Here is a 20,796-nt window from a genome sequence, read left to right on the forward strand (position 1 = left end):
TGGTAATTACCTCCTAGCATTCACTAAAAACATGTTGGCAGAATCTGAATGGGGTTCTTAAGGCCAAAGGAAATAAAAAAGCTCCAAGTAGAATTTGGGAATGCTTGATTACATCTAAGGCCTCTAGAAAAAAAGTAAATCATAGGCTTACTACCAGCTTGGGACATGGTACAGCTATTTTTCCAAAGGTAATTTAATATCATTCCAGGATGCATAAAAACAGCATGACCTAAGACAGCCAAAATGGTCCATCCATTGACCATGTCAGGCTCAGTCTTTTTTTCCCACATTTTAAAAATAATATTAACAAAATGAAAAATATAGTGAATAAAGCAACTAAAATAGAGACAAATAGAAACAACATGCAAATAACTTGTCCAAAATGAGTGTTCTTGTAGAAATTCTACTTGGTTCAAGGGTTTGAACGTCTCCATTTCCAGCTTTATAGATTTACCAAAGCATTCACTTATGTCTACTCAGCACTTACTATAATTATTAGTGAAAATAGCTGATGAATTTATATAGGCCCTCTCGGAAGTCTAGTGAGGCACATGCCACGTCCCATTTTGCTAATCTCTAGACATAACTCTGAAAATAAAGATATGGGCCGAGTGTGGTGGCTCGTGTCTGTAATCCCAGCACTTTGGGAGGCCAAGGCGGGCAGATTACGAGGTCAAGAGATTGAGACCACCATGGCCAACATGGTGAAACCTCATCTCTACTAAAAATACAAAAATTAGCTGGGCGTGGTGCCATGCGCCTGTAGTCCTAGCTACTTGGGAGGCTGAGGCAGGAGAATTACTTGAACCTGAGAGGCAGAGGTTGCAGCCAAGATTGCACTACTGCACTCCAGCCTGGGGACAGAGCGAGACTCTGTCTCAAAAAAAAAAAAAAAGAAGATACAGGGAAACGTAATTGGACATAACTGGATACCAAAAGCCCAAAAGCCTTTCTCACGTTCTGTCTTTTTTGTTTGTTTGTTTGTTTTGGCAAATTTGTATAATAGTTTGTGACCATAAGTAGATGGCCTCATTTCTTGGTGTTTCAGCTTCCTCATCTGTAAAACGGAGTTCATAACAGTGCCTACCTACAGGCCAGTTAAGAGGGTTAAATGAATTAGTATCTACAAAGCACTCCAAAGCATACAGAATGTGCTCAGTAAATGACAATTTTGTTGTTACATTTATTATTCATTTTAAAGGGAAAATAGCTTTTATTTAAACGTTATAGAATATCTTAAGCATGGTCCAAAATATTTACAAGTATATAAATATGAGATCCTTTATTGAGCCTGACACTTAGGTTATATGTTTCTTTAGAAGCCTTCTCTCAAAAAATCCTTGTACACTTCCCCACACACTGCCAGATAAGCCATATCAAATGGCCATTCTATTAATTCCTCTTGCTGACTAATAAATCACCACACATTTAACAGCTTAAAACAACACCACATATTTATTATCTCACAGTTTCTTTGGGGCAGGAGTCAGAATGCACTTCAGTTGGGTCTTTAGCTCAGGATCCCACAAGACTGCAAGCAGGTTGTCAGCAAGTCTGCATTCTCATAGGCAGGCCTGATTGGGGAAGAACCTGCTTCCAAGCTCACTCAGTTTCTTAAGAGAATTTACTTCCTTGCAGCTGAACTGAGGGCCCCACTTTCTTGCTGGCTATTGATTAGAAACTGCCCTTAGCTCCTAGAGGCCACCATGGTTGCTTGCCACATGGACTTTCTCATCATGACCACTTACTTCATCAAGCCAGCAAGGAGAGTCTCTGGGGTAATTTCACTAGCAAGACAAAGTCTTGTATATGAAGCATAACACACAACACATGACTTATACCATATACTATGTTACAATGTAACATAATCACATGAATGACATCCCATCACCTTTACTATATTCTATCAACTAGAAACAAGTCACAGGTCCTGCCCACACTCAAAGACAGATGATTGCACAAAGTGTGAATAGCAGGAGGCCACCTCAGAGGCTGTCTAATGCTGTCACCAAGAGGAAAAGGCATTGTCCAATTTCCCTTTAAATTTTCCAATTCATTTTCTGTTCTAGCCCAAGAGATCTAGAAGTTTCATAATCTGTTAATTAGAGACATGAAGCTTAGGGAAGATGAAGGGAAGCAGAAAGAACTGCATTTAAGGGAAAGCCAAAAAGATAATCACTCTTTCCACATGGACTGTGGAAATGGTGATGTCGGTGTCCAAAAATAGCTCCTTAAATCCCTCAAGTCCCACCAAGATAGCTTTGGGGAAGGTAATCAAAGGAGACACCCACCTGAATTAGACAGGCCTAATTCAGCCATCTTTGGACCACATGGTTTGAAGCCTTACAGATGGAAATTGGCCATTGAGCCATGAGCAAATCTGTCTGCCTGTGGGTTAATAGGGGAGATAACTCTAACCTCCTTTAAATACATAGAGGATTATTATTAAGACACCATCTGACTAGTCTCCATTCCTTCTGAAGAAGAACCAGGGAGAAATGGGCTTGAATTTTAGCAAGAAGAAATTTGTGTAAACCTAAGAAAAAAAGTCTAAACAGCAATGGTGAGTAAGCAATGGAACAGGCTATTAAACAAAGCTATGAAGTACAGTCATGCACCACATAACAACTTTCGGGTCAATGTCAAGCCACATATACCATTATGGTCCCATAGATTATAACAGAGCTGAGAAATTCCTATCAACTAATATTTACTATACTTTTTATTGTTATTTTAGAGTATACCTCCTTCTATGTATTTTTAAAAAGTTAACTGTAAAAGCCAGGTCCTTCAGGAGGTATTCCAGAAGAAGGCATTGTTAACATAGGAGGTGACAGCTCCATGTGTGTTACTGACCCTGAAGACCTTCCAGTGAGACAAAAGGCGGAGGTGAAAGAGAGTAATAGTGATGATCCTGACCCTGTGTAAGCCCAGGCTAATGTGTGTGTTTGTGTCCTAGTTTTTAACAAAAAAATTTACAAATAAAAGAAAAAAACTAAAACAGAAAAAAGCTTACAGAATAATAATATAAAGAAAAAAATTTTTTACAGCTGTACAATGTGTGTTTTAAGCTGCATTATTACTAAACAGTTAACAAGTTAAAAAATAAAGTTTACAGGGTAAAAAAAGTTACAAGTAAGCTAAGATTAATTTATTATTGAAGAAAGAAAATATTTTAATATAAATGTAGTGTGGCCAAGTGCACAGTCTTTATAAAGCCTATAGTAGTGTATAGTGCCTTCACATTCACTCACCCCTCACTCACTGAGTCACCCAGGGCAACTTCCAGTCCTGCAAGCTCCATTCATGAGAAGAGCCCTATACAGGTACACTATTTAAAAAAATTTTTTTTTCTTTTTTGAGACAGAGTCTCGCCCTGTTGCCCAGGCTGGAGTGCCATGGCATGATCTCAGCTCACTGCAACCTCCGCCTTTCGGGTTCAAGCGATTCACCTGTCTCAGCCTCCCAAGTACCTGGGATTACAGGTGTGTGTCACCATGCCTGGCTAATTTTTTTGTTTCTTTAGTAGAGACAGGGTTTCACCATGTTGGCCAGGCTGGTCTCGAACTCCTGACCTCATTGATCTTCCTGTCTTAGCCTCCCAGAGTGCTGGGATTACAGGCGTGAGCCACTGCACTTGGCCTTAAATCTTTTATACTGTATTTTTTACTGTACCTTTTCTGTGTCTAGAGATGCTTAGGTACACAAATACCATTGTGTTACAATTGCTTACAGTATTCAGTACGGTAACATGCTGTACAGGTTTGCTGCCTAGGAGCAACAGGCTATCCCACAGAGCCTAGGTGTATAGCAGGCTACACCATCTGGGTTTGTGTAAGCACACTATATGATGTTCACACGATAATGAAATTGCCTAATGATGCATTTCTCAGAACGTATTCATCGTGACTGTATCGGTCCCCTGAGATTTTAAAAAATAAGCTAGACACCTACCAAGATGACGTTTCAAATGCGGTGAAGTAGTTGGGCTGGAAGACCTTCCCCTATGCTCAGCACATGGTAACACCTCAAAAACAAACATTTATTAAAGATACTGACGTTTCTTTGCTGTTGTTGATGACTAACCAGATAGAAGTATTTTAAACTGATTTCCCATCTTTCCTTTCGGTCCTTGAGCACGGGGAACAAGGTCGTGAAAACAAGGTCTTGGTGAGGTGCCGCCATTTCATCCGTACTCGGTGCGGAGCTTCCAGCAGCGCTATGTTGGGCCACAGCATCCGGAGGTTCACAACCTCTGTGGTCCGTAGGAGCCACTATGAGGAGGGCCCTGGGAAGAATTTGCCATTTTCAGTGGAAAACAAGTGGGCGTTACTAGTTAAGATGTGTTTGTACTTTGGATCTGCATTTGCTGCACCCTTCCTTATAGTAAGACACCAACTGCTTAAATCATAAGGATGTTTCAGTTCGTCCATTTAACAGATATGAAGAGCATTTTAAGAGATACAGCCTCTGGAAATGGATCAAACTCTAACTCACGGCATACTAGATATGTTAATAAACTTATGACATGAATGCTTAATGCCTCGTTTTTGAAATAGGGAATGTAATACTTGGCCATTTGCCTACTTTATTAATTTGGGTAACATTCCAGTATTACTCTGTGATTTAGCTTATTTAATAGTGTTAAACTGAGGTTATATTAAATTTTTGATTCCCAGGTCAGGATTTTGTTGGTAATTTATGCAATAAAAGGGAAATACAAAAAAAAAAAAAAAAAAAGAAGTATTTTAAACTGAGATCCTTAGACTACCTCTGTCAAAATCATCTGGGGTATTATTTAAAATGCAAGTTCTTAGGTGTAGTTCTGGGTGTCATAAATTAAAATCTCTTGAGGTAGGGCCTAGGAACAGTTTTTTTAAACAAGCACCCCAGGAAGTGTTTATGTACTCATTAAAGTCTGAGGACCACTGTAAATGAAATATAATCTATATCAGAACTTCGATTTCTTTATTCACATCTTCTCATCCCTGCACCACCACCCTCAACCCTACATTTCCAAGAAATGAATATTGCTTCCTACTTTGAGCAGCCAAAAAAGCATCTCACAGCCCCCTGGCTTTCAGGCCTAAATACAGTTCAGCAACCAAACTATATGAACATCCACAATGGCTCCCACCATGCTGTTTCCCCAGGGAAATTACATAATAGGTTTCTGGCACATACCACTGTTACTAGAATTACAAATGAACCCCCACCCCCATCTCTCCAGGAGTCTCCTGTGTTGAGTAAAACCACAACAATATATCTGCTGCTTAGAGCTGGGGTGAAAACAGTAGGGGTATGCTTGGAGAAGTGTGTGTGGTTTGCTGCATAGAAACTCAGTGCACCATCCTACCAGCTGCAGAGTCTGCGTGTCAGCCCTGTGTCTCTACATACTGGACTTGAATTTTTGCAAGACCCTATTAGGGTCCCCAAGAGAGCTCTCATATGAAGTCCAAGAAATCTGAGGAAAACGTGGAGCTTACATGATGGACTAATTTCATTTCAATAAAATTCCCATATTACATTCAATGTGCCTGGCTTTATTAAGTTTTGTCATAAACGCTGGGAACACTTCCAAATTTAGGCTTGCACAATTATTTTTATTGGTGCGTTAACTAAAAATGGTATATGCATAAGTCAGAGTGTACATTTGACTTCATCTGGGGAGCTAAAATGAACTTTAGGTTGATTTATAGACATTTTACCCCAGTAAATGAGATACAGGAAATAGGGGTTAGAGTTTCTGATCACAGCATTTCTAAATCCATCCCGGTTCCATCCACAGCTCTGCCATGTATCTAATGAATTTAAATTCCAAATGTCTATCGGCAACCCACAAAGTCAACCAAACAAAGAGGTTGGCTTATTTTCAGACCCAGAGCCATCCAAACTGGGCAAAAAAATAGAGGTTTGTTGCACTAAAGTGGGACTGGGGAGCTCTCGGTGCTTTGAAAGGTTTTAATTGCTATGGAAAAAATCCTTTCAAAGATTTTTTCCCTCAACATGGGCCCCTTGGAAACTTTTCATAGGGGAACTGTAAAATATTTATACAGCTAGCAGCACTGTTAAAAAAAAAAAAAAAAAAAAAAAAGCAAGCAAGAAAGAAGCATAGCACTGAATGAAAAGCAGACTTGAAGTGAGCCTTGCAGATTCAGGGGACCAGGGAGGGGAGGTTACTGTGATTCCAACCCCTGGAAACAGGATTAATCCCTACCAACCATGCCCACAGACAGGGCTCGCTTCACGGGCATGTGACCTGGCACTTAGAAGGGTCCTGCATTTAGTTGAATGCTCCGCTGTTGTCACTTTGAAATTTTTGATTTTTGAACAAGAGACCCCATGTTTTAATTTTGCATTGAGCCCTGCATGTTATGTAGCTGGTCCAGCTCACAGAACTTCCCCAGGATCACTGTCTTCAGACATTTCAGTATGGTCCTCCCACCCCTTCCTCCCTGTTGGCTTTTCTTTGGCTTTCTTTTTCTGGAGGTATCCACAACACCGACCCTTCGACAGTCCTCAGTGGCATCTGCTCCACTTCCCATCGGTATGTCTGGCTGGCATACACACTGCCCACGTAGCTTTGTCACCCCAGGACATATGATGCTAATAATCCATATTCAAAACCCTAGAAAACATGAACCTGAGCTTGCGAATAGACCATAAAGTATAGAATTTTGTAGTTTAAAGGAACTGCAGAATTCTTGTTTTATAGAGTAAATTAGTACTGGAGAGAGGAAGGAAATTTCCCAAGGCTACTTCATTTATTAATATCAGGTTGGGGACAGGATCTGATATACATGCTGCTAGCTCACTCTGCAGGCTCTATAAAAAGGGGTTAACATGAGCAATTATAGTCCCCAAATTGTCCCCAAACTCATGTGAACTCTGGCTGCAGTCTTTTCTCAACACTTCAATCAACAATGACGTTATTAAAGAGCCGGGCATGCTGGCACATGCCTGCAATCCCAGCACTTTGGGAGGCCGAGAAGGGCAGATCAGTTGAGATCAGGAGTTTGAGACCAGCCTGGCCAATATGGTGAAACCTCATCTCTACTAAAAATACAAAAATTAATGGGCTTGGTGGCATGTGCTTGTCATCCCAGCTTCTTAGTAGGCTGACGTGGGAGGATCACTTGAACCCAGGAGGTGGAGGTTGCAGTGAGCCAAGATCATACTACTGCACTCCAGCCTGGGCAACAGAGCGAGACTCCGTCTCAAAAAAAAAAAAAAAAAAAAGATGCTATTAAAGAAAGGTTGGGAAGATAATCATTTTTTCCACATCGGCCCCCCCATATATTTTCATTCCTCCCACTCCTTATCTTTTACTGATGAAGATACTTGGTAGTAAAAACAACAGATGTAAATTGCATAGCCTCTTCATGGCTCTAGCCTACCACTGATGCTGTCAACCTGGTAACCCTGTAGAAAGGAAGAGAAAAATCCAAGGGCCCAGAAAACCCGCAAAGTGGATAATTAACACCAGAGAAATCAAGATTTGGCTACTTCATCATAAGTAAAATACTAAGGGGCAGGATGAGACACAGTCCCGAAACTTCCTACCAGGGGAAATGGGTTGCAGAATTACCACTATCTCGTCAATCAGGAGGGACCCTCTTGTCTCAAGGCTGACTTAATTGCCATAATTCAATTAACATGCTTCCACTAATTATATAAGCTTTTAGATGGCACTTCAACAGCAGCACCACTGAGAGTAAGCCATTTTTTTTTTCATTTTTAAACTTAGTCTTAGTTAATTATAAGTAAATTGCATTGGTTTCTTTCTCACATCCTGCCTTCAACTATTTTGCTACAAAATAATATCACATGATTTAAGAGCTCCGGGTCTTTGGCAAAAAAATAATAATAATAAGGCATGTATACCATGTGCAAAACTGTAGCATTCATAAAGAGACAGGCCCCTTCTTCCCTTGCTTCTTTCCTGTTTTTCTTCCTTCATTTCTTTCTAGATGCCAATTCTTATGAAATATTAAATGAGATAAATTACAATCACATTAATTGAAATGAACATGTATTTTCTAAATTCTCAGACCTAGAACAATGTCTGGCTCAATACAGATTTGTTAAATAATTATCAATATTAATTATTGGATGAGATACTTTGGGGCATGGTAGAGAAAGGCTGAGGAGGGCTAGAAGCCCTAAGATCTAAAATAACAGAGTGTATATGTTCTTTCATGAGATAAGATGTAAAAGCAGGAACACAACAAATCACTCAAAAACTACCCGGAATTGAAGATACTGAAGAGGAATGCAGATCATACATCATGAAAATGGTAAATCAGATTAACTCTTCCATTGAGAAAGATAAGAAGATGGGTTTTCAATGTCAGTTATCTTATCTACATACAAATGAAAGTTGACAAATGTAAATTACCTGCTACAAACCAATGGACAGTGGATCCATCACAGTTGGATAGATTTCAACAAAGCAAAGGATGCCACACTAGAATTGACCCAGTGCTAATTTGCATACAGCAAAGATTCATTTTGATACACCTTTATAGAGTTCATTTTAAATGAAAGTGCAAATTCTTTGTACCAAAGCATACCCAATTCTTCTATATTTTCATGATTTATGATTGAGCAGAAATCTACAGGTATGTCAGACATTTTAATAGATATTCAGGACTCCAAAGATAACTCATGAGAGAAGAATTAGAATTGCTGTGTTTTTTCTTTGAGGGCTATTTTTCTCACTTTTCTACCTAGCACTTCATTTTACTAAGACCAAAAGTTTCTCTTATGCATTTTGATGAGGCCACAGGAAGTATGAAAAGTACAGAAAAAGTAATTATATTCCACTAATATAATCATATAAACAGGCTAGCATTAGCTCAGTTAGTGAGAAAAAGACATTTTAAAATGGAAGCAGCCACCATGCTATGCAGGGTTACCATGACAAAGGAAAGTTTGACCCAGGAAGATGAGACTAACAACTCCCCATCTTCAGGTCTCAGACTGTCAGATCCTTATGGAAACTTTCTTGCCTTTTCCCCAAACATTAGGCCTCTGGTTATTGGCTACTTTTACTTATAGAACACTGATCACTTGAAATTCATTAATTATTAGCAGTCCATGAATGCTTGTTCTTCCCAAAAGGCCTGAATGTCCCTGGAGTCCATGTTAGCTCACCATGATGTTTCTGGCCTGGTGCTTCTGTGCCTGCTATAAGTATTCTTATGGAGTCAGGAAAAGAAAGTAAGGCTCCTTTCTCATTCTGCCAAAGCCCCCGTATTAGTTGGAAGACTTTCAATTGCACGTGATAAGCATCTAGCTTAAATTACTTTAAGAAGGCAATAAGGCTTGAAGGCCAGCACACTTATAAAACCTAGCCTTGAAAAGGCCGGTCTTGAGACTATATCCTCTCACTTTCCACTCAAGACATTCCAAGGAAGGATTCAGATTGGCTCAGCATAGGTCATATGTCCACAACTTGGACTACTCTCTTTGGCTAGAAGAATATGGTACAAAATCCGCCCAACCAGAATCCAGTGACCGCTTCTGCGATTGAGGAAGGTACAGAGTGCTGCGTCCCCAGCCCTGCCAGCCACAGATAGCCTTGTGTTGTGGGAGAAGGTGAAAGTAGCAAAAAGGGTCGGGGGGGGGTGGGGTTGGGCACGTAAAACAAAGATGCACATGGAGGCTCCCAGCCTCCATCTAGAGGAAGATGAAATGTTTCTACAGTTCTGGATTTTCAACAACAGCCTTGATATGGGCTGCTTTTATTTTATTTCATTTTTTAAGAGCTTTATGGATTTATGACAGTTCAAATGATCATTTCTATCTCTATTAGACCCTTTTGTAAAAAAAAAGTATGCCCACATGCCAGTAGCAATATTTAACAATTTAATTCAGAGTGCTACCATTAGTTACTTTTGATTGACTTGGAAAATAACACAGACATCATGTTTTATTTTGAGGAAAAGTCTGAGAGTAGTAATCAGATCAGGGGCAAAAAGTATGTATCTACTTCATTCTCAAGGACAGTTTATTGCTCCTATCCATAGGAGCATGGAGTGACCAGTAATATCTGGTTCTTCTGGGACCCCAGAACTCCCCGCTGTTTTCCTGTGTGCTCAGATGTTTTCTCGTGCTAAAGCTATAAATGTAAATCAAGCCCTCTTACACAGAGATGTGAACAAGAGGACTGATTTTTTTTCTTTACGAGTTATACTTCAGCCCACATGTGGCTGCACATGAAATATCAATTTTTTCCTCTTTTTTACTTTGCGTGACATCGGGCCTCTTCTCTATTTACACAGGACAGAAGAAAAGTTCGAGGAGGTAAAAGGGTCACTGGGCCCATTATCCTGGCCGTCTATAGTTTTCTCCTGCCATTTCCTCGCATCCATCATTGTCCTCCCTAAAAACTCATCTACGCTCCTTGAGTTTTGATTATTTTTCCTTAGGTAATGCCCCTTTTAGGGAACTTACTTGAAGATCATTATATTCTCTGCTAAGTAGTTTGGCCAGAACTTTCCTGTTGATCCCAATTTTCTGTCTACTCAGATTCTGTTTCCCTTGTTCCTGCCATGCAGGGAATATTTGCATTCTTTCTGATGATGGGGAACTGTGCAGTAATCTTACACCATATGTATTTTTATATTGAAAGTCATGAGATCTTTATTTTGCATTCCTTAACTGTGACCCATCATCCATTTCCCATCCTTCACAAGGGCAACCCGGGTCGGCATGCATCTCCACCAGAGAATTCCCAGAGACGCCCGGGAATTTGGTCCTTTTATCTCTCATTTTTTTGGCAAGGGGTGGGGGCTGGGTACGCTTGTTTGTTTACATTGAGAGAAGCACTTTTAAGTTCTAGTCTCTCCAACTGTCTAACCCCCACGTACTCTATGCTCATAACACCGATGCCGTGATAGTTTAAGTTAAAAAATAAGCACAAGCCCAAGGGAGTAAAGAAGGGGCCTAGATGGGAAACAAATCAGATATTGAAACACTTGTGCCTCAGCCACTCGTCCTTGCTCCCTTACAGAAGAAATGTAGTGATGGATGATTCTGGGGACAAAGGATTTTCAGCCTTTTCCATTGCTGTGTTCTGCAGAACACGGTTTCTAGGAGATGGGAAAAACGTGTTCGACGGTCAAATGAGTTTTGCGAACAGCACATCGGAATTCACGGAACATATTAGCATAGTAAAGGCTCTGACAATTTCACATTAAATGAATCTGTTTACCTTTGTTTACCTCAGCATTCCCTAAACTTATTTGAGCTTGCAACATTTGCCACAGTTTACCCAGGGGCAACCTGCAGAACGACATTCCTTGGACTACCCAATTAGAAGACAAAGAAATACGATTTTATTATCTTAAAAGTGACACACTCTTTGCAGATATTAAGGACATGAGTTTAATTTCCTTCCTCAGTTATTGTTCACTGCGTGCTCTCAGAGGCTGGAGCCATGGGTCTTATTGACTCAGAGGCAGAGCTCTGAAGGCAGGTTCTTGACATTTTGAGCAAGACAATAGGCAGGCGAAATAGGCTCTATGGAGAGGGAAAGGATTTTTAAAACTTTCTTTAGCTCCTGTTTGACATATCTGGGGATAAGTCTGGTGGACTGGACAGAATTTTACATGAGGGACATCTAGGCAGGAAGAGGAAGTGGGAAGGAAAGCCCATTTCTTCTAGTGCTGGCAACATTAGGAGGATAATTATGGCAAGAAAGGGTGGAAGGTGAATTGATCAGCTCTGTTCCAATTTCCCCTCCTGGGCTTTTGGTTTCCAGAGGAGGAAGGAGCAGTGAGTAAATACAGAAGTACTCCAGTGCCCAGTTCCTACAGGAGGCCTTGGGTTTAGCCGCTGGCATGGACAGGGAAAATAAGTGTTTGGAATTTCATTTGACTGCTCAGCTCTAGGTTTCTCTATGGTGTGGCTGACACCCATGCATTCCACAGCATTCAAGGGCAGATGAATTGTCAGCAAGCCTTGCTTGGGGCCACACAGGTCTAGTGGTACTGCTCTACAGTGATTCTTAGTGTCACAGAGAACTAGGATGAGGAGCTGACTCAGCCAGGAAGGGCCACTGGACCCTGATCGAGATGAGAGAAGCTGGCATACAAGGTCTGCCAGCCCTGCCTTTAGTATTTGTACCAGCAGGAATCGAGGGCAAAACAGGGGCACTGTGTGGTCTCTGACCCCTCACTCCATCCTCTACAAGATCATGTGAGCCCCGCTGCTTGCCCAGCTGTGCACTGGATGCCCTGTTGTAGAGATCTGGGGAAATGCGGCAGAAATGATTGAGGCATATATAAGGAAACATATATAAGAAACTATCTTTTCTCTGCATACATGAATTTTAATGTGATTGAAATTTCAGCATTGCTACGTTTTTTTTTTTTTTTTTTTTTTTTTTTTTTTTTGGTACTCAGTGAAGTTTAGATGGGACCACTTAATCTCCAGGCATTTGTTTTCCCTCAAACGGCAGGACTGCCACAGCAAACCCAAAAGTGTGGTACTACCACACTATTGTGTGGTACTACCACACTATTGTGTGGTACTACCACACTATTGTGTGGTACTACCACACTATTGTGTGGTACTACCACACTATTGTGTGGTACTACCACACTATTGTGTGGTACTACCACACTATTGTGTGGTACTACCACACTATTGTGTGGTACTACCACACTATTGTGTGGTACTGTGATTATTGGTTGATTGGACCATGGGCTACTTCACTACAGAGGCCTAGTTTCATTCATCTTTCTCCCAACACATAGAGTAGCACCTTAATATAATATGCATTCAATAAATGATAGTTGAAATGAATAAAATATGCTTAGGCTCTGCATCTCAGTAGATGCTCTAGGGAGAAGCTCATCTACAGATTCTTTTTGACTAAAGGAAGAAAAATGAGTCTTCCTTGGTGAGTTTGATGACAGCTACCTTTCTTCATAGGCCTATGTCCTTTCTTCTTTTCCTTACCTCCTCTATCTCTATTAAATTACTTTCTTTGTACTCCGCCTGTTTTGGAAATGCGTTGGAGACGGAGGTAGCTGGCAGAATGAAGGAGTGGTCTCGCTGTTGACTTTTCCCAAATCCTCCTAAACTGTCACTCAAGAAGATTCTTACATTTCTATGGCAATTCTTGGCTTAAAGAAAAAATCAGAGCCCTCTGTTTATAGTGTGATAATCTTACTAATCACTCCATGATTTTCCCTGTCTTTATCCTGCACTCTATGCCTTTCCACCATTATGAGCTCTACAGGCCAGATGCAGGTGGCATGCCTTTGTAGTTTGTATACTCTCCTCTGTGTTCCCATGAGGCTTTTCTTATACCTTTATGATGACACATTTTGTTGGATTATAAGTGAACTGATTTGCATGTCTATTTTCTCCTATAGACTGCAAGCTCTTTGAGAACTTTTGCTTTCATTGTGGCCTCTTCATGTCTTATGGTGCTTCATACAATGTGCACATGCAATATATGTTTGCTAAGTGATCAAACTGGGTATCTTATGATTCTTTAAAAGCAGAAAAAAGGAAAACCTTACTTTCCCAATGTTTGTAGGTCTTTATATTTTTCTGTCCCAACGAGCTCATCAAGCCCATCAAACTTCTGTCCTTCCTCCAACCATTCCTCTAGCTGAAGACATGTCAGAGTATTTCCAGGAACACCCAGAAGGACATTCAGAAATAAGTCCATTTGAATCCTCCTTCTCTGACAGCTTTGATATGTGCCCCTCCCATATCACATCGCTCAGGAACAGTCCTACTTCCCTGCCTGGGGAAGCTCTTACAGCTCCTAGAGATGCAAAGCTCTCAAATTGCAAAATGGTGCTGAGTTCCCTTCAGCTCTCACTGCACTGGAATCATACTGAGATCCAGCAGAAATGTGAAGAAGACTTCCTCTTTTCTGCTTGTGTCCTTCCCACAGAAGCCAGAAGAGATGTGTGTTTTGGTAGCTGCCTCTGGAAAGGGGCTACTCCATGGCCCCTTTCAGGTCTCAGTGCCAAAAAGAAGTGTTCTCTAGATTCCCAACTAGGGGTTAAATGCCTATGTGTACTCTTATCATACTTGTAGCTTTCTTTTTCTCATAATCTTATCATGATGGCTTGCAAGTGCCAAATGACTTAACAGTTTCTTCCATTAGCCTGACAGCTCTATGGAGGCAAAGATAATATATTGTTCATTCTTACATTCTCTTTACTCATCTTTATGTGTGGCATACAATAAAGGTAATAATAGTAATAATAATAATACTCATAGTGAATATTTGTATTGTACTTTCTCTGAACCAGATACTCTTCTAAGTGCTTTGCCTATATTAGCTCATTCCATCCACATGACAACACTTTAGGCAGATACTATTATTATCTACATTTTACATGAGGATAAACTGAGGTACAGAGGGGCCAAGTAACTTTCCTAAAGTCATCCAGCAGATAATTGGTGGAGCTCAAATTTAAACAGAGGAATCAGGCACCAGAGTTCATGTGCTTAACCACTGGACTACACTCCACTATGTTACACTACACAACTTGATACATTGTTACTCTGGATAAGGAGCTCATTCTTGGAAGCAGACATAGACTGGGCTGAGGGAACTCCTAGCGCGGGAGTAGAGAGCTTATGTTTATGGATGGGACCGGGGAGTGTGAACAGGATGCAGGAGTGGAGCAGTCTGATAGAAGAGTGACTGGGTGGAGAACCCAGAGGAGAGCCAGCGGCACACTTAGCAGCTGGTATAAGTAGGACATTTGAAGGAGACAGAGAAATGCCTAAAGGGGATTTTTGGCTAATTTTCTTTGTGGGGCAGTCTCTAAAATTCCCCTGCTACTTCTTCTATAAAAGGTATAGATCTGCATTATTCTTTAATTCAGCCTTTTTTTTTTTTTTTTTTTTTTTGGCAGGATCTCACTCTGTCACTCAGTCAGAGTGCAGTGGTGTGATCATGGCTCACTGCAGCCTCAACCTCCCCAGACTCAGGTGAGCCTCCCACATCAGCTTCCTGAGTAGCTGGGACTACAGGCATATGCTACCTTACCTCGCTAATTTTTATATTTTTTGTAGAGATAGGGTTTTGCCATGTTGCCCAAGTTGGCCTCAAATTCCTGGGCTCAAGTAATCCTCCCACTTCAGCCTCCCAAAGTGCTGGGATTACAGGTATGAGCCACCTTGCCTGGCCTAGCTTTTTCTTTAATGAAAACATCTTGTTAAGACTAGGCTAAGTGGAGTTCCAGAATTTGAATCCATTTTATAAGCAAATAGTGAGGTGTGTGAGTTGAATGCTACAGCCTCAACTCTCTTTGAATCTCCTGGGGGAAGAACGAGGAGAAATGGCTCAGGCCAGAGCCTGAAGCTAGCTGTATCTAGGATTTCTGATCAAGTTCCCTTATGTTTTGGAGATTGGGGATACGTGCATCCAAGAAACTGCAAAAGAGAAAGAGGGAAGGAAAGGTTGAGATGGTGCAGAAATAAGAACAAGGGAAAGTGAGAGAGGATGTAGAAAAACCTGCTTCTTTGATTTGTATGGTGTGATTTCTGAAATTGCTCCAGCCTCTACAGGATTTATGTGGCTTCATTAATCACACTTTCTTTTGAAATGGAATTTTCTGCCTCAAAGCCTTTGAACGCTGACATTCAAATACAATATATTCTTTTAAAATCACCTCTGGATAAAGGCAACACTGTTGAGGTAATTCCCCCAGATTGTAGGTGGAGTCTGTTTGGTCCTCTGATCTTGATAATATGCTGAAAATAGGACCTCCTTTCAGAGAACAGAGAGGTCCGGTAAGATTAGGGTCCTGGATGCTGACACCCTGGGCCAGGAATCCGTGGAGGAAAAAAAAGAAAGAAAAAGCCCGGTCTTTGATGAACGACAAAAAGCAGCGCCATCTAGTGGCAATTTCACTTATCCTGGCGCATCTTGACCGGGACCTCCCTGCCTGGCTCTTTGCTTATTATCAGAGGGACCGGAACACACAAGTTCACCCTTCTAGTGGCTGCATGACCTGCAATCAAATGACAGAGCTTAGGTGAAGACATGCGCGTCTTACAGCTGCTGCCAGTCACAGTGGCTCAACCCAAGGCATGTTTATTTTTGGTTGACTTTGGTATGCTGGGAAGTCGGTACAAACAACATAGAACAAAGATTACGGCTCTGGGAAGGATAGGAAGGGAATGGGGAGTACTGGTCATCAGGATTCACACCAGATACACGTCCCCTTACCTAATCCACATAATCTCCCTAGTTTGCTAAGAAACCAAAGCACAAAGAAGTCAAGTCCAAAGTCAAGGAGTCAAGAGTGGCAGAGGCAGGATCTGAATCCAGGTCTCTTTAGAAAAACATTCTCTCAGATTTAGCTTTTGTCAGAATTTTCCTCCCTGGAAGACCCACATTTCCAGGCCTTGCCACAGATCTTCAGCCTTTAAGGGTGATGTTATTAGATAAGTGATAACACCTTAGACCAGTTAGGAGCACCAGCAGAATTGTCAATGTCTCATGCTTCCTATGGCTGAGCTACAGAGGGAAGAAATAGTCCCTTCATCATCCCTCAATGCTCAGATCCTGTGGGTGAAACTACAGCAGTTGTTGGTGGGTAAGCACTTTCTTTTCACAAAGCCACCACCAGCTGACACTCCCAGGTCCACTGCTGCTCCAGTGTCCTGCACCTTAGGAGCGCCTCCTCCCCACCACTGCTACCACGGGGCTTGCAGCAACAACCTCTCTGGCCAGCAGTACTCCCTGAAAGTGAATTCCATCCATTCAGATTCTGATGTAATAAATCATTTTCTATGCATTGGCATATTTTCATTGGAAAAAAACCACTTAACATTCTTCCTAATTTGGAATAGATGTTGGTTTTTAAATAAGAAAGTATTCATTGTATGACTAATTTACTTTGAATTCAATTTATGACTTAATCAGAAAAATAAATGTTAATTTCTTTTATTTATGAACGCTCACTAAAATGTAGGTATAGAAAATATTGTAATATAAGCCCTCTCCAATTCAATAGGTTAATGGTTGAGATTAAGAAGATAGCTCTGACCCACTATACTGCAGGGAGCAAGCAAGCAAGAGGCATTTAGGTAAAGTCATAAGCTTATGGTAATAAAGCAAGCATATGTAGTTCTGAATTTTTAATTCAGGTACTCAATTACAGTTACATTGGTAAAAATTTTTTTTGCTTGAACAAACTCTAGTAGATAACTGACTGCTGCTACCAACATGAGGGACAGAAAATAACAGATTACACAGCGAATTAAGACTTCCTCTTGCCATGGTAGTTGACTCCCTAGGAAGAAAAGAAAAAAGCCTTTCCTGACTTTTCAATGAGCAAATGATGTTATAATTTGAATAAACAGATCCAGGATATGACAATGTAACTGGTGAAAAGTACAGTTGTCCAAGTCATGTGATCAAAATCAGGATTCTGTCCTTTTTCGAAAGTTTCCTCATTAATGTTAAAAACTTGTGAAGGAATCTAGTTTGAGAATGACTTGCCTTTTCCCTGAAATGCTTTTATTTATTTATTTACTTGTTTATTTGAGACACAACCTTATCCTGTCACCCAGGCTGGAGTGCAGTAGCACGATCTCAGCTTACTGCAACCTCTGCCTCCCAGATTCAAGTGAGTCTCATGCCTCAGCCTCCCAAGTAGCTAGGATGACAGGCAACCGCCATCTTGCCTAGTTAATTTTTGTATTTTTTGTAGAGAGGGGGTTTTGTCATTTTGACCAGGCTGGTCTTGAACTCATGACCTCAAGTGATCCACCCACCTTGGCCTCTTAAAGTGCTGCGATTACAAGTGTGAACCACCATGTCCAGCCCTGAAATGCTTTATAATTGACATTTTGGAGAGATAGTTTTTGTAAGATTATATCATAGTCTCCCTGATTTTTCATGAGCAGGTATTGGGTTTGGTATAAAATGTAGACAATCTGGGCATGGAAATAATGGGGCCTTTGAGATATTTATCAAATGATTCTACAAAATTTAAAAGCAGATAATTTCTCAATGTAATGCAAAATTAGACTTTTCTCTCATAACTTGGGCTTTAACATTTCTGAAAACTAACTCAATGTTGTGTTGGTTTTAGAGTAAAAACACATTTTAACAACAGCAAGGAGGAAACCCAATGTCAGTAAACTCTTTGTTGATGAAAACAACCATTGGTTATTATGACACTCAGTCACAATAACCTAATGAAGAGTGAACCAGGACAGAAACTTGGACATGGATCTGGTCACTCAGTAGATCCTGACTCTTCTTCTACTCCTGGGTTGTCATCTACATTTGATGTATTTTTTTTTTTTTTAACTTCTGAAATCAACGGTAAAGAGTCCTTTTCCTAATGGAAAACTCACTCTACAGAGTCTGTCAATGGAGGCTGGATGGTGGGTGAGGCAGCCTTAAAATAGTAAGAATAAATATGACTTGTTGCATGCCTGCTAGGCACCAGTGTTGCATTTCTACTATGTGCTCCTGTATTAAGTGGCTTTTGTTTGTTTGTATATTATTCTTTTAATTCTCAAGATACTATCTCCCTTCTCTCTGCTCCCCCCCCCCCTTTTTTTTTTAAACTGTGACAGCTTAGATAACTTGCCCAAATTCAAGTTGATTTATTTGGTAGAGTCAGGAAGATTTTGTGCTCTTTACTAGCTGAGTTGGGAGCACTGTCATCCAGGGGAAAAGGCCTCTCTTGGTGAGACAGAGAAGAGAAAACAGGAAGTACTCCCCTGGTGCAGGCAGTTGCCCTGTGTCCCTATGCTCAAAAAGTTGAGTCTAGACTAATTGTCATATTCTGACCTCCCCTCTCCCACTGCTTTTCTTTCTCCCAAGGCAGTAAACATGTTAGTTTGGCAACTGAACTCATGGGTTGGTGGAAGTAGACAGCCACCAAATGGTGTGCTTGAGTAGTACAGTGGGAAAAGCTTCTGAGGGAGACAATTGAGATGTCTCTAGGGCTAGCAATGCTCTCACTCTGAGACTGGCCTCAAGACAAGGGAGGGTAGGAGTTCTCTTGTATGCTACATATATCTATCCCCATGTACACAGCTGATTGGTCCAGTGAGGGACACCTGACCAAAGGTAAGCCATTAAGATCCTTCCCTAGTATTTTTTGGCCAGTAACTAAGGGAATCTCCTGCTGGAGGCAATGCTTCAAATACAAAAGGTAGGAGTTGCTGCCGGCTGCCATGTTTCTTGCCATATAGAAGTCAGTTTCAGAGAATAAAGGCAACATTCAGAAAGAAATATGGGGTGAGATGGAGAGAGTTGGTTCTGGTCATCTTTTATTCCCTAGTTCCAATTGTTTCTTAAGCCCCTGCTGCACCCATTCCTGGGTACATGATTCTTTCTAAATCAGTACATGTTGTTTCTTTAACTTGTAACCATTGAATTCTGACCAACACAATCTCCTTCTTCAAATGAGAAATTCATTGTACTTTCAGCCTCTTAATAAAATACAAATAACCATAGATGGGCTTATTCTGTTTTAATGTAAGAACAATTGCAATTCAGCTGTCTTCTTGAAACAGTATTAGTACCAGGCAGCTGAGGACTTGCAGACTTGAGGCAAAGCCTAGGTTAAACTCTTTGGAGAAGCGAAAGCAGAATTTGTGGGGGATAAGGGGTAAGGGGTGAGGACTGGGGAATTTGCCATATTTAGGAAGAGGAGACCTCAGAGAAGAAAATGGTCTTGAAAGTGAGTATTGAAAGAGGAAATAAGCACATTTTACTTACATCATAATACTATGAGGCCAATATTTTTGGGTCCATAATCAGAGACTGATCTTTTTTTGGAAAGGGAGAAGAGATATTTATTGCAGTTTTTCTAGAATATTACTTCTAAGAATTTGCTGGCTCTGAAAGAACTTGATAGATTCTGTTTCTAGTCTCTGCACATATTTTTATTTGAAAATATTTTTAGTATTACATAAATAACAAATATGAATTTTTGCTAGGCTGTCTGTGAGACAGGGGTTGGGGCATTGAAAAACACTTTCTAGTGACCCCTTATTTAAAACATAGTGGGGTATAATTTTAGAGCAGTAAAACCTTATTATAACACACTTACAGTTGACATTTTCAGGCTGTATTGTCCATGTTTTTAAGTCCTGGAGAAAGGCCCATTAAAGCTGTGTTTCTCACATTAATTCAACATTTAACCACTTACAATACAAACCCCAGTCTTTTGGAAAATATCATTAAAATTTTTTTGCCATATATGGACATTATTTATTGTTTGAGCCCCATTGTCTACTTATAATATGCCCTTTATCAGACCCAAATGCCCACTTCAGAGATTTTCGTTTTGAGCAACAACTGGCTTCTTACATTATCCAATGATGCAGGAAAGTTAAATTACAGCCAGTTCATATCATAGAAACAAAATGTTTCCTGCAATTACTGATAAGGGACAGTTCATTTTCTCTCTGTCATCCTGAAAAAACCCTCCTAACAACAATTCATGCCTGGTTAAACAGGATTTCCACATCTACTGCTGACATCTTTCCAAATAATTCAGGGTTGTTATTACTGTATAGCCCTGGCAAGGCTCAAAAGCAAGCAGACTTGACGAGTCTGCTCAAAGCAGAGCTTAAGTAGTTGTAATTAATAATAATTACATGCCCACTACACTCCAGTTTTATCATATTACCCGTCGATGCAAATAAAAAACCCCACACGCAACACACTTGCAACAGGATTAGTCACTCTGCATATGCCATCTCCCTAAAGTTGAAAATATTCATAATGATTTCTGTTTTATTGATTTTCATGATTGTACGTCTGGTTGCAAATGT

General features: G+C 40.5%; 1 protein-coding gene across 1 annotated transcript; it reads left to right on the plus strand.

Annotated features, from left to right (window-relative positions):
* Nucleotides 1-4,121: 4,121 nt before the first annotated feature.
* On the plus strand, nucleotides 4,122-4,724 carry LOC115893945 (cytochrome c oxidase subunit 7C, mitochondrial). The gene has a single exon (XM_030919689.1). The coding sequence runs from the start codon at nucleotides 4,222-4,224 to the stop codon at nucleotides 4,411-4,413; it is 192 nt and encodes a 63-aa protein (XP_030775549.1). The 5' UTR covers nucleotides 4,122-4,221; the 3' UTR covers nucleotides 4,414-4,724.
* The last annotated feature ends 16,072 nt before the right edge of the window (nucleotides 4,725-20,796 follow it).

This window comes from Rhinopithecus roxellana, chromosome 16 (assembly GCF_007565055.1).
Source record: "Rhinopithecus roxellana isolate Shanxi Qingling chromosome 16, ASM756505v1, whole genome shotgun sequence".
Classification (NCBI taxonomy): domain Eukaryota; kingdom Metazoa; phylum Chordata; class Mammalia; order Primates; family Cercopithecidae; genus Rhinopithecus; species Rhinopithecus roxellana.